This window comes from Lutra lutra, chromosome 2 (assembly GCF_902655055.1).
Source record: "Lutra lutra chromosome 2, mLutLut1.2, whole genome shotgun sequence".
In the NCBI taxonomy this organism is placed as follows: Eukaryota; Metazoa; Chordata; class Mammalia; order Carnivora; family Mustelidae; genus Lutra; species Lutra lutra.
In genome coordinates, this window is record NC_062279.1 from 147,768,709 (window position 1) to 147,783,013 (window position 14,305).

General features: G+C 45.6%; 1 protein-coding gene across 1 annotated transcript in view; it reads right to left on the reverse strand.

Annotated features, from left to right (window-relative positions):
• LOC125093545 (cytokine-dependent hematopoietic cell linker-like) overlaps window positions 1-14,305 on the reverse strand; it is a 194,307-nt gene that overhangs the window by 73,938 nt on the left and 106,064 nt on the right. The window contains exon 4 of the mRNA XM_047718888.1: window positions 5,893-5,964. Within this exon, the coding sequence (XP_047574844.1) occupies window positions 5,893-5,964 (72 nt within the window). The remainder of the gene's footprint in view (window positions 1-5,892; window positions 5,965-14,305) is intronic.

The window sequence follows — 14,305 nt, forward strand, 5'->3', positions numbered from 1 at the left end:
CCTCTAAGATTAACTGGTTCAGCGCCACGTCTTACCTTAAGCACCATCTTGGACATTAAGAGAGTTCCTTAGACTAAAATTCTAATTTTTGTCAGACAACTGAGAAGAGTTGCTAAACTCACTTTTAATATAGTCTAAAGAGCAATGAAGGTGACTCTGAAGTTCTAAATTCATTGCCTTCCTCCCTCTGTTTGGATGCCTGCACCGTGCTGGTAAAGGGCGAGCCTTATGTAAGTCATTTCAGCAAATCTCCTGGCAACTCCTGGTGGACAGGAATCTTGATCTCAGTGTTAGGGCTAACTACCAGAACTGGTCCTTTCATTTTGGGGCTGGTTGGCTGAGGCCCAGGTTACCCCTCCCCCGAGAGTACAGCCAGTCTGTGGGTGGGGTACACCCTCCTTCCTCTCCAGCACTGGAGGGAGGTACAGGTTGGCATGAGGGTGCTGTGGGAGCTGAGTGTGGAAAGGCATGGTGTGCTCATGCCCAGAGAGTGAGGAACCAGCAGTGGAGCACTAGAAGGCCCGCGTGGTCCTGGAGGCAGGTGGAATTGGGTGAGATGCTGGGTAAAGCCTGCTCAGAGCTGCATCACAGAAAGGCCATGCGGGTGTGCCGCAGTCTCAGTGAGACTGAGTACCAGCCTCGACAGCGGGCATTTTCCCAGCTTCCCGTGTGGCCGTCAGAGCCCTTCTCTGCTCATGTGGTGCAACTCACACCCCTATAAACAGAACAGAATACAGCTCGATTTCTCAAACTCCCTTCCTCAGGGCCCCAGTCCCTAAAAGGGAGACCAGGCCCTGAATACAGAATTGTGAGTACATGATATATGGCCTGGAACATATCATGTACTCACAAATGTGTGGCCAAGTAAGCATGAGTGAGAGCGCCAATGAGGGAATGAATGCAGGGTACAGGTGCACAGGCAAGCAGAAACTAGAGGGCGTCACAAGAGTAGGGCAGCTTAGAGATGCATGGTCAGCCATGTCTGGGTCTCTATGTGGACCCACCTGCCCTGGCAAGGGCTGGCAGAGAGTCCACGACACGGGACGAACCTGCTCCACGCGTCCCACATAAACCCCTCTAGAACAGGCTTTCGTTTTCGTTACGGATCCCAGACTGGAGAACCACGGCCAACACCCACATTACTTTCCAGTAGATGAAACTCACACCAAGGTCGACTCAAGTCAACGCTCATATTTAATTAGTGAAAGAATGGACTCATTCTTGGTTAAAGGAATCCTTGATTAGTTTCAAGAATCCTCCTCTTTTCTCTCTTATTTTTTACAAAACAAAACACATATTCAGGCTAGGCCAGTCCCTGAAAGGATCCTAGGGAAAAGTCTGGAAGTGTGAATGCTCACATCTCCCAGGACCTTTCAGGCTCGGGGGGCCCTGCCCCCTCACCCCCTCAGGATCCCTCTGAGGCCTGTGAGCCTCCCCCTACTGTTTGGTCTCCTAACACAGTAGGAGAGTCCAAAGGGAGTGTGGAGTTATGAATTTCCAATTTAAATCTCATTGTTAAAACTTGTGTTTTTTTCTTTCCTTGACAAGGACAGAACGCATGATCCCTCTTGTGTGGGCTCTCCATGTCCCTGACAAATACTGAAGGGTGAAAACAACCATATCTGGCATTTGGATAGGTTACACTGCAGAGAACCACGGCTGTGGCTGCCTGGTGGGCCCTGTGTGCCCAGTTTAGCTCTGGCGCCCCTCCAGCTGGTGGACGGCTCCTAAGTCCACGGCCGCGACCCTTTCCCCTGCCCTCCCTGACTTGTTCTATCTTCTCTCTGTGTCCCTCAATCCTTTCCTTCTGGTAAAAGCTCCTTCTACCACCTGTTCAAGTATCTAGTACATGCCAGGCCCTGGGCATCGTACAATCCAATGGCCTCCTGGTGGGTCCTACCAGCCCTTCTTCCTCCCGTCCCTTCAGCAATGCTTCCTGAGCATCTACCTTGGGGAGCTCCCAAGGACTGGGCACCACACAGTAGTCCATACTTCCTCTGTGAAAGCACTTTGGGCCCTCCGTAAAGCTCTCAGCTGGCCACGTTTTAGAAAGATACCCCCCTTTCTGCCCAGCGAGGAGGGCCAGAGGGAGTGGTATTCTTAGGGATCTGTCAGTGCCATGGTTGCTCAGGGTCGCTGCAGGGGTGTAGGGTGAAAGCAGAGAGGTCAAGAGCAACAAACAGGGGGGAACCCTGACACCGGGTCTGTCTCCTGGGGTAGGGCTGCCTGCTGTGAGTGTCCTGTAGGGGGCCTCCTAGCATAGGAACAGGGCTGCTGCATCTGAAGGAAAAGGACTGGCCCTCCCGGGCCCTGAGGAATTACAGCCACCTGTACCTTGCCCTCCCCTCCCCCAGCCTCTGGGGAATTAACTATTGCCGCACATATTCCTGGCAAAAGGGAACAAATAGATAGTCAGTGAGGAGAGGGGATTGGGAGCATTGGAGTGTGGGATGCATGAGCCAGTGTTAACTAGAGTGCTGTCGTCGGGAATGGGAAGGGTCTTCACTTGCAGAGTATGAAGGCATGGCTGGGAAACTTGTAGGCAAGCCCTTAGTCTCCCTGACCGTTAGTGTCACCCCCAGTGTCCCCTGGAGGTCCCCCAGGGCCTGCGTCTGTTTCTATCACTGCACGTGGTACAGTGTCCTGTGATCTGTAATACCAGCCTTTACTTTCCCCCCATCAGAGACTGAGCATCTAGATGGCAAGGGCTGTGTCTTCATCTCTGAATTTCCATGTCCTTAGTGCACTGAACTCTCCCACCTTCCTCCTACCCTCCCGGCCCCCTTCTTGCATCTTCTTCTCTTCTTCCCATTTCCTGGAGGTAGTGGGTAGGGAAGAATAAGTGCTGGGCCCAGAGGCCTCCTACTCTTGCTCCGAAGCTGCACTCCAGGTAACGATGATAAAGTCAAGGTTCTCAAACTTGAATGGGCACCAGGTTCACCAGGAGGGCTTGTTGAAACACAGAGGCCTGGGCTCCCATGCCTGAGCTTCTGATTCCAGAGGTCAGGGCCTGAGGATCTGCATTTCTACAGAGTTCCCAGGTGGAGCTGATGGATGCTGGTCCAGGGCCACGCTCCAGGACCTGCCGCTGTCAGGCTGTGTCATGGATGTGGACGTTCTTCTCGGGGGGCCCTGCACATGCTCCTTCTTCATGGCAGTCTTGACACGAGCCGAATGGAACTCCCAGGAACAGAAAACGAAATCCATATGACTATGCCGACATAACAGAAAGTTGGGGTCACCTAGAGCCCAGAAAATGGCACTCGACTTGAGGTGAGACTGAATCCAAATCCAGCTGTCACCAGTGACCGGCTCTGTGACTGACCGCAAATGGAACCTCTCTCAGACTCTCTTTCTCGTCTATAAGATGGGATTTGGAATAACTACTTCAGATCAGTACTGAGAGGATTAAATGCCAAAATTCCTTTTGTGGTGGCTGGTGCACGTTAGGCACTTAACTATGGATTTGAGTTTGGACTCGATAGTGAAACATCAATCGTATCTTTCCCATTTTCTGTGCACTTGGGGACACAGTACAGAGGCAGGAGTGGATACTGGGGATTCAGCTTGATGAATTCTATGGGGAGTTCTAGGATGCGTTCGTATCAGCAGTGTGGAACGCGTCGTGGGCACTGGATGTGGATGGGCTCCTGTGTTTTTCTTGGATCATCTCTTGGACCCCATCAGATGGGTGGGGGCCCGGCACTCAACATCTGCTTGGGCATCTTCTGTGGTCCGGAGGCACATGCGTGTTTGAGTGTGTGTGTGGGGGGTGTGTGTGGGGGGAGGCTGGGGGACAGCCCTCTGCACCTGTCGCAGGAACTGACCCCTCACCTAACTAAGGGCTGGCAGTATTAAGGGCAGCCACATGGAGTGCCAAGGCTGTTTTAGATACCAGTAACGAATGGAAAAGCAACCGGCTCATCAGCCTTGGGGAGGTTACTGATCCTGGACATGCCTTCTGTCCTATAAAAAGGAGACTAATAACACTTGGACTGTGGGAATCCAGGGAGACAGCACCTATTAAACTCTTAAAACGGCGCCCAGCACATGGTCACATGATGGTCACATGACCACTCAGCGACCATTAGCCACTGTTATTTATTGAGAACCTACTATGTTCTAGTCATGCTACAGGGGTCCCCCATTTATTTCCCACACACAGGCACTGCTTTATGTACAGGGGTCAATGGGGGACAAGACAGCCTACCCATTCGCTTTCAAGTAGCCTTTCTAAAGTATATGAGGCACTGAGATAGGAAATGGGCTTGTCAGACTGAGGTTGCTCTGGGAGGGAGCGGGTCTGCTGACACCGAGACCCGGAGCCCCAGGGGTCTGCCTTGCCTGTACACAGCACCTCCCTGCCAAATACTGATAATTATCATTTGTACAGAGAATGAATCAATCAGTTTAATAGTTCTTGAAGTATGACAGTAGACCCAAATATGTAGTTTTCAGACATTTTGATTTAATTTATATATCTCAAATACGAATTTATACTCATTAATACTTTCATTATAAATACACAGTGGTACAGAGATTTGTATGCTATGGGATTTTTTTTTTAAAATTAGGTTTATAAATGGTTTGGAACAGGTTGCAGAAGCATCGTACTGTTGCTCTTTTTAATATATCTTGAGCATGCTATGACACATCCGAAATAATTTGCTGCGGAAAAAAGCACTGCTCTTTCTTCTCTTTCTCTCTCTCTTTTTCAAATGTAGCTGTAAATATTACTTTGATGTATGTGATTGCTGCAACCATCTTCATTTGAAGGAAGGCTTCTAACCCTTCCAGCTCCCATCTCTTGCTATTGTCAAGAAATAGAAAAACTGACTTAAAATGCATTATTCAAATGTATTTAATGTAAACATTAAACAAGTCTGAGAACAGCCACAAATTTTCCTTTGCTTAATGTGGTTTTTGACAATATTTCAAATATTCTGTTTTAGAGGCATTCATTTACCTCATCTTAGGGAAAAATAGTTCTTCAAGGAAATCTTAGGGTGCTAAGAACGCCTGGGTGCCTGGCAGATAGTAGGAACTGAATGGGTGTTTGGAAGTTGACTCGGTTGAAATGTGTTGGGAAGCAAGGTGTGGTATATAACATATGGAAACCCTTGTGGGCTTCTAGGCAGGAAGGTTGCTCAGGCAGGGCTCAGTGAGGGAGCTCTGCTGGGGCACAGGGAGACCACCCTCTCTGGGCATTAAGGTGTTGCCCAGGGTCTGGCTGCTGGGCAATGGCCGACCTGGATTGGCTTCAGGATTGGAATCTTGTCCTTTCACGAAATTAGCCCCTATTCTGAGCTTTTAGACTTGGTTCTAAGTCCCTTGGAGGTAGGACTTTGTCTTTCATCTCTGCATATTCTTTAGCCTGTGCAAGTCCTTATGCCATGACTGCTTAGTAAGTGTTTGCTCAGCTGGAGGACAAAGAGAAAAAACCACACAGGTACATGGATTCCTCCATTCTCCTCACATGTGAGAGCTGGTGGTGGGCTCATGGCCTGATGCATCTATGATCCATCATTAAATCACTCACCAGCTGGGAATGGAAGTTTCCATCTTAGTGGCTGAATCCTGGGCTGTTTGGACCACTGGTGGGTGGTGGAAGCAGCCCTCATGGGAAATTCTGCAGATGCCGTAGGGCTTCTTAACCTCTCCCTGCATCAACCCATGTGCTGGTATTTCAACCCACATGAGTTTCTTTTCCTTCTGAACCTTGGTCTCCATGTGACCTCTAAGACCACTGGCAGCAATAAAATTCTATCACATTAACCTGGTGTGCGTGTGTGTGTGTGCACATGTGCGTGTGTGAGTGTATGGTGGTCAGCTGATTTGCCACAGACGCTACGTTTTCAAGTCTTCTATTTAATAAACAAGGAATATTCTGACCTATTTTTCGGCAGACAGAGGTTCTGGAATTTCAAATCACTGGATCCTTCTTTTGTTGTCCTTCTGTTGCCCCTGGGATGAAGGAAAATAGATTACAGTCAGGAAATAGCAAGAAGCTAGGGGAAAAAAATTAATTAAGTGCATTCATTCATAGAAACAGCCACCCAGTCAGATTTAAGTAATGAACGTCTCACACGTAATTCCAAATCTCTCTTTGCATTTCCATTGGGATTAAAAAAAAATCCGTGTTTAAAGTAATTTAATTACTTTACAATATACATCTTTTAAATGTAAGAGCTTTATTTTACAAGGAGTGGTAGTGTGGCTGAAGAAGCACCCCAGTCAGGATGAGAATGTGGGCTGCTGTCCCACATCAGCAGGCTCATCACGCTGGCACCCTCCCTGAGCTGCGTGAGTCCCTGTGACATTGCTCTGTAAAATGAGGAGGATCACACCTTCACCGTGCAATTGATGGGAGGCTGTCAAAGAGAGACAGGGCCTGTGGGCCAAAGAATGTTCTAGATGCTTCCTCTGTTAGTTGAATTTGAGCCCACGCTAGCAGACATCATCCAATGTAGGAAGGAAGATTACTTAGCAATAGCAATTCAGATTCAAATAATATTTATTGGAATTCTATATAACTTAGATACTTTGCTATGGCATTTACTGTGAAAAGATGAAATTATTTTAAATTGAGTTAATCTGTTCACACTCATTATCGTAAACCATCCCTATTATGCATCCTCGTTCGTTCAATTAGCCACGTTTGAGATACTTCCATTTCTTTTGCAGGCATTTTGTGAACGTTAGCAGACATTTATTGATAATGGTTTCCCCTCCACAAATGCTCCTCGACAGCTGCCTCGTTAGCTCAGCTGACCTTCTTGTCCTCCTGGTGTCCTCCGCATGGGGCAAAACCTGCTTCTTCCGGGTCCCTGGGCTTTCTCTACCCTAACCCCCAGTCCTCTTTCCAGGTATTCTTTATTGTCTCTCTTCCTCACTTCTACTTCTGAGCTCAACAGGTGCCCAGTCCTCAGAGGTCCTCCCTGCCCTCTGAGGCTTGCTCCTTCATAGCATGTGTCCGAGTTGTAATTTTCCTTTGGTCTTAACCTGTAGCTTGTGATCATGTCTGCTAAGCTAGCTCAACGACCATGCCTGTGAGGGCAGAGATGTGCAGATGGTGCTTCTGTAGGGTGGGGGTCGGCTCCTGGCCCACAGTGGGCCCTCAGTGGGCAGCCTGTGCACGCAGGAGTCAAGGACTCCGGGAAATGCCTATCGGTGATTGGACTGTCCATCTTGGATTTTGTGTGCAGCCTATAGGCTGTGAAGTGATAAATAAAAAATTAAGTGAGGGGCACCATGGTGGTTCAGTCATTTAAGCATCTAGTCTCAGGTCATGATCTCAGAGTCGTGGGATCGAGCCCTGCGTAGGGCTCCATGCTTGGTGTGGAGCCTGCTTAAGATTCTCTGTCTCTCCACCTACCCTCCCTCTTCCTTTCCCCCTCCCCCTGTTGTCTCTCTGAAATAGATAAATAAATGTTTAAAAAAAAATTAGTGTGGGGCTCCTGAGTGGCTCAGTCAGTTAAGCATTCAACTCTTAGTTTCAGCTCAGGTCATGATCTCAGGGTCCTGGGATCCAGCCCCATGTTGGGTTTCGTGCTTAGCAGGGAGTCTATTTTAAGGTTTCTTTTTCTCCCTCTCCCTCTGCCCTTTCCCTTGCTCATGCTCTCCCTCTCAAATAAATATATAAATCCTTAAAAATAAAAAAATTAAAATAAATTAAAAAATTTACTGGGTCGTTGATATAGTTCATTATTGTGTAAACTGACACAAAGATGAAGTGTTATTTGTTATTTTTATTTTATTTTTTTAAATTAAATTAAAAAATTTTTCAGTGTTCCAAACTTCACTGTTTATGTACCACACCCAGTGCTCCATCCAATATGTGCCCTCCTGAATACCCACCACCTGGCTTACCCAACCTCCCCCACCAAAACCCTCAGTTTGTTTTTCATTTTATTTTTTTCATCCTTTCATGATTTCGAAAATCATTTAATTATTGTATTATTTCATATATTTCATTATTTTCTATTTATCAGGCAAAACTTGTTTCATGCCTTCTAAGTTCTTGACATGGGCATCTCTTCTCTGGACATTTCTGCTTGGTTATCCTCCAGACAGAGCCTCTTTCCCAGTGAGCAGCTCTGTTGCTCATATAGTTTCCAAACCAGCAGCCTGCGCACTAACCTTCAGCTTTCTCTTTCCTGTCCCCAACACCAACATCGCCATGCCTGGATTTCCCCTCTCCTGCCCCTTCTGCTTTGCTCTATTCCATCTTCATTCTGCTCTTTTTATCTCAGTTTAATCCCCAGCATCAAGCTGTTACCTGCTTTCCTGGCCTCTGGATCCAATCCACACACCAAAATGCAGCAGGAGTGACTGTGACCTTTCTACTTCGCAGGATATTATCATGTCAACTCCCTGCTTGAAAAGCCACACCACTTTCCCTTTCTGGGGGACGAAATCCAAACCCATTCCCACGATCGCTGAGATGCTTGCCTCAGCGGCCTTGCGCACAATTTCTGTTGTCTGTGTCTCTGTTCTCTCCCCTCCCGTCCGCTTGCCAGGGCCCCACACTGTCCTCTCTCTGGGCCCTACTTCTGCATGCTCCCACATCACTGATTAGATTTTTCTTTGGCCTCCTCTCCATCTGCCAAAAACCTTTCCATTCTTCAGGGTCTAGTTCCAATACTAGTTTCCCATGATTTCTATGCTGCTTCCTCTTTAGGACTTTTGATATATCTCTGTTTAATCATTCATTCATTTGTTCACAGATCCATTCACTCATTAACTGAATGAACAGTTATCAAATCTACTCTGTACCAGGCTGGAGGCCATGTGGTGAGATGCAGTTGTTAAAGAAGATGGATGGAGTTTGCCTCATGAATCTTACTGTTGTTGGGGAGATAGGCCATAAACAAGTAAACAAACAATCTTATTTTTTAAATCATAGTGCCTTATATGTGCCAGTTCATGCAATTGTGTTCCCCTGGACTAGCGGCTTGACAGTATAGCCATATCCTGAGAATTATTTCTTTCCCAGCACACTGGCTCCCTGACTTCCAGAATGTTTGTAAGATACAAATAGATGAATCAATAAAGAACCAACAAATGGCCTGCCCATTGGGCTCATCCACAGAAGTGAGCATGCCCTTTATGTGCCGAATCCTGTGGGTCTCTCTGCTACCAGGGAAATCCTGACTTGTCCCCGCACGGAGAAGGAAGCCCTCAGTTTCATTCTATCATGTCAGAACATTTGTGCACTCTGACAGCCCACAGAACGTTTGCCTAAATGGCTTTAACTTGTCCCATGGTAGGAGAATGGGAAAGATTCTGAGAATTTCCTCAACCTCTTTCTAGATATCTTAAGAACCCAACATCCTGGATGCTACCTTTACTTTTCCAGATAATTGTTTTCGACTTTTAACTTTAAGAAGAGAGTTGAATTCAAAGTCTTTTTTTTTTTTTAAGATTTTATTTATTTGACAGACAGAGATCACAAGTAGGCAGAGAAGCAGGCAGAGAGAGAGAAGGAAGCAGGCTCCCTGCCGAGCAGAGAGCCCGACTCGGGGCTCGATCCCAGGACCCTGGGATCATGACCTGAGCCGAAGGCAGAGGCTTTAAACCACTGAGCCACCCAGGCACCCCCAAAGTCTTTTTGTATTTGATGTTGACAGCAACCCTCAGATGGGCAGGTCTCCTTCTCAGCTCCAAGATACAGACGAGGACACAGGAGCCTGAGAGCCAAGGGGGTTTGGCTACGGTGAGCAGGCTGGTTGAAGGCCAGAGCTCTGACCTCTGGCCAGGTGCATGTCAGATGTGCTTTAGGGGAACCGGGAGCCAGTGTTTCCAGAAGCTCAGGGCTGGACCTCACTGAAAACCACTGAGGAACAGAGAGAAAATGGGCCAGGCGGGGAGGTCCTCCTCCGACAATGGATTATGTGAGGAAACTGTTAACGGACCTGGCAAATAAATGGCAATTTACCTGGATAGTAAGTAGTTAAAGTCTATTTGCTTTGGAAATGCATGGAAAGAGCATAGATTAGAAATCAAAGTGGTTCTCTCCCTGTTTCCTGCTCCTTCCCAGTTATTTGGCTTTAATTTGTTTGCTAATCTCAAGGAAAACTGAAATGTCCAGTTCCACAGTTTTACCCCCTACCAGGTTTCTCTATTTTAAATCATTCTTTAGGGCTCCAGTTTTTAGAGACACATTAAAAAAAAAAGTACAATGTTGAAAGAATCATAAAGTTTCAGTCTGTCACAGAAAATGTGCTTAAGAATGTTAATCATGGTGGGTCAAGATTGTTTGCTTTGCATTAAATTGCATCTGACCTTGGAAGGTTCAGCATTCCCAAGTTGGCCATTGTGTCTGTGAGCCTGGGAATGACAGTTCTGTTTAGTACAGCAGTGTGAAGTAGATATGCATCATTTTATAAGGCCTCAAACATTTGGGACCAGCTGTCCTTCCTGTGGGCCACTCAGCCTGTCCCACCCATGTCGTAAAATGAATCACATCAGCATTTTTAAACTGCTACTCTATTACTTGTCATTGATCCTACTCAAGTGCCCACCAGGGAAGCAACACAAGTTAATTCATTGCCCAGAAAACTCAGGACATCCTGTAAAAGTGAGAAGTGCCACTGGCTTGTGGGGAAACTGAGGCACAGAGAACCAGCAGGTGAGCCAATTAATTGTTCTTCCAAACATCTCACATCCTGCCAAAACAAGAGCAAGAATACATCACCCCACACCATCCAGCCTCTTTTCTTGATTATCCTCCTGGCACTTGAGGTTCGACACCTTCTGGCCATCCTTGATTTTCTTCTCTTCTCCACCCCCACTTGCATGGTCAGTTAACAAAACCCATCTGGTATCTCTTCATACATTTGTTTTCTTGATCCCTCCTTTTTTTTTTTTTTAAATATACCTTCCATGATTCCCATTACTTTTTGAGTAGACCTAACCTACCTGACAGTTTAGAACTGGTGGACTAGTTCCATGGTGAAATCAATATATACATGCTGTAGTAGGTTAAGGGATGTCTACCAAGAATATGTGTTCCTGAGACCTGTGAATGTGACTGTATTTGGAAAAAAGATTCTTTGAGAATATAATCCTGCTAAGGATCTTGAGATGGAATCATCCGGGAATATGGTGGACCCCAAAACCAATGACAGGGCTTTTTGAGAAGAGAGGAGAAAACATGGAGGAAGGCTGTGTGAAGACCCACATGAAGATGGAGGCAGAGACTGGAGCCATCGACCATGGAACCACCCAAGGCTGGAAGAGGCAAGGAAGGATTCTCCTGCAGAGTCTTTAGAGGAGCACAGCCCAGCTGATTTTAAACTGCTGGGTTCGAGAACTGTGGGAAATAAGTTTATGTTGTTTTAAGCTGCTTGTTTATGGTAACTTATGATGGCAGCCCTAGGAAACTAACATACAAGCATCTAACCTGTCTTAAGGGACAGAAAATAATTAGATCCAAATCCAAATTAAGGCAAAACAATAGGTGCAATGATAAAAAAAAAACAAATAACAACAAAACCCATATATGATCTAGAAGGAAAAAGAAGGAAGAAACTGTTTAAATCTTTAAGTGAGAAGGTAGTCAAGGGAGCTTCCCCAAAGTGATGGATGAGGATCTACAGGTAGTTCTCAGACAGATGATGGGGCGAGCTGGGAGGTGGAGAGGATGGTGGAAAAATCTAAAGCTAAAGACACCTGCTTCAATCTGTCCTGGTCATTCCCCTCAAATTTCTCACCTTCTCCTGTACTCTGAGCCACACCCAATATGGTGGACACAGTCTGACCAGCACAGAGAAAGCACTACCATTTCTTCTGTTGTGAAACTACACTTCTCTTCATAAACTTTCAGATCAAGTGCAACTTTTTCAGAAGCATCCCATTCTATACATTCACAGGGATCTTGCAGACTCCTGAGAAATCACACAAATTGCTCTTAAGTCATAATCCTTCAATGACTTGTGCAGCTGGATTGTTGACTCCAAGATTATGAGTGGTAATAATATATAACACTATATAATGATCATAATGACAACTCAAAACTTACACGGGATTTATAGCTTACTGACTATTGTTTGGCATTTCACACATATTAATCCATGAAGTCCTCATAGCACTCTCTGAAAGAGACCTATCCCACTCTATCCCCAGCTCTACTGGATTTCTTCATCTCATGTTTAACTCATGTTCTGTCTCCTCAGGAATTGATGATGTTGGGATCCTGAGGAAATAGGCCCTGAAATGGAAACATGTAAGAAATGCATTAGGGTGAGCTCCTGGGATCAGTCCCCAAGGAAGGAGAGAAAAGGAGCAAGATTGGCAAGGGAACAATATGGGCTCTGCTCTGAGGCTGTCATGATGGCCCTTCACAATGTCCCGAACTGTGGTAGGAGAGCTGGCCTTTTGTGTCTCTGTGTGGACCAGTCAGTGGATGTGGGCTATTCCAGGTAAGCCAAATTGAACCAAGGCAATTCACAAAGAAGGCTGAGGGAAACCTAGGTGGAGATTCACAAAGTCTAGTACAAAATCACACTGCATTCTGACTCTTTGGAAAGTCTGAGATCTCAAAGTCAAAATGGGCCTTGGCTCTATTTTTCAGTAGGATAGAAAGGAAATTGGAAGGAAGGATGGGGACAAAGCTGAATGATTTTAAGGGCAGTTGTCCCCTGAGAAAGAGACTATCAGGTTAGAGAGGTATCGGTCCTCACAAAGGTAATGGTGTGGACACAGAATTAAGAGGACACACTTGCGGGGGGGGGGGCACCTGGGTGGCATAGTCAAGTGTCCCACTCTTGATTCTGGCTCATGTCATGATTTCAGCATTGTGGGATTGAGCCCTGTGTCAGGCTCCATACCTGGCCTGGAGTCTGCTTGAGGATTCTCTCTTGACCCCTGCTCCCCACCCTTTAAAGTAAATAAATATCTTAAAGAAAAAAAAAAAAAGAGGACACACTTGTACTTGATCTGGATTTGAATTAGGTTCTGCCAACTGATTGAGTCACTAATTTATCTCATCATCCCCATTTTACACACAAGGAAAGGCAGAGTTACAGTACCTCCCTCATATATCAACTGCACATTCGTGGTCATTTTTTTTTTTTAAGCCTAGGACCTGATTCTCACTCAGAGTGACTAAAGATTACCAAAGGTGGACAACCAATAACATTGAGAAGGGCAGTTTGATAATTAAAATATTTCATCCAGGTCAAAATGGTGGGTTATTTTATTGGAGAGATACAAAATCCTGGCATTAAATATTACTTAATTTGTTTGTTTGTAGGTTGCTTCTTTTTTGTTTTCTGATTTTTCTTTTGAGAACAACCAGCATGTGATTATTATCTCATATAGCTGAGGCTACCAACATAAAGCTCTCCTTAACTTTAGGAGAGTGAGAAGCATCTGCTAGAAAAAATGGAGACCTACTGGTGATAGGGACTTTACAGAAAGTACAGTTAAGCTGCTCGGTCATTTTGATCTTTTACCCAGCCATTTGTTTTGGGTGCTTGGCTGTACTGGCTGGTCATCCACAAGGATCCGATCTAATCTAAATGTAACAACTGCTTCCTCGGCAGCCAGTTAATTGTCCAATATTTTCCCAGGTAAATAGAATATTGGATTTCAACAGGTCTCCCCCCCTTTTTTTTAAAGCAGGAAATTCAACTTCATTATCTAATCCAATACTTTATAGGCATTAGAGGCTATGTCATTGGCCTTAACTCTAGAATTTTCTTGCTGTTTCTGGTGAATGGCTTTGAATGCTTCAGTAAAGTTACATAGAGCATATACTTAAAGAGCAAGTCATGTCTGTCCGTATGATATGATCTCTTTGGCTCAGTCTGTTTCTGCCACTCAACCTCCAAGTATAAGACATTTGTTTCTCATGTGAACTTTGAAAATATGGACACCATAACCTACTGCTTTCCTTATTCTGTCATTAATTTGGCTACAGAGCCTTGGAACACTTCCGTAGACACAGCACTCTGTTGTCTTTTTTCTCAGCCTGAGAGATGAACACCACACAATGGCACGGGTCTTCATTGACTTGAGTAGTCTCTCTAGAAAGGGTAGTGGCACTAGCTATTTTATAGGGTCTCTTGGGATCCCACTTTGAGTCCAGCCCAACCAAAAGACCTCATACTCATTACCATAGCCCTTCAAGAGCCATGAACTCCACTATGCTATGTGTTACTCCTACTTTGTACCAGCATCACCTTGAACTTTAATTTGTACATCCATGAGCTCTCCTTCTCTTTTACACAATCTATGAGAGTTTCTACTCCCTTATAAAATCCATTGGATTTTTTTTCTCCCTTACAAATCCACAGGATCA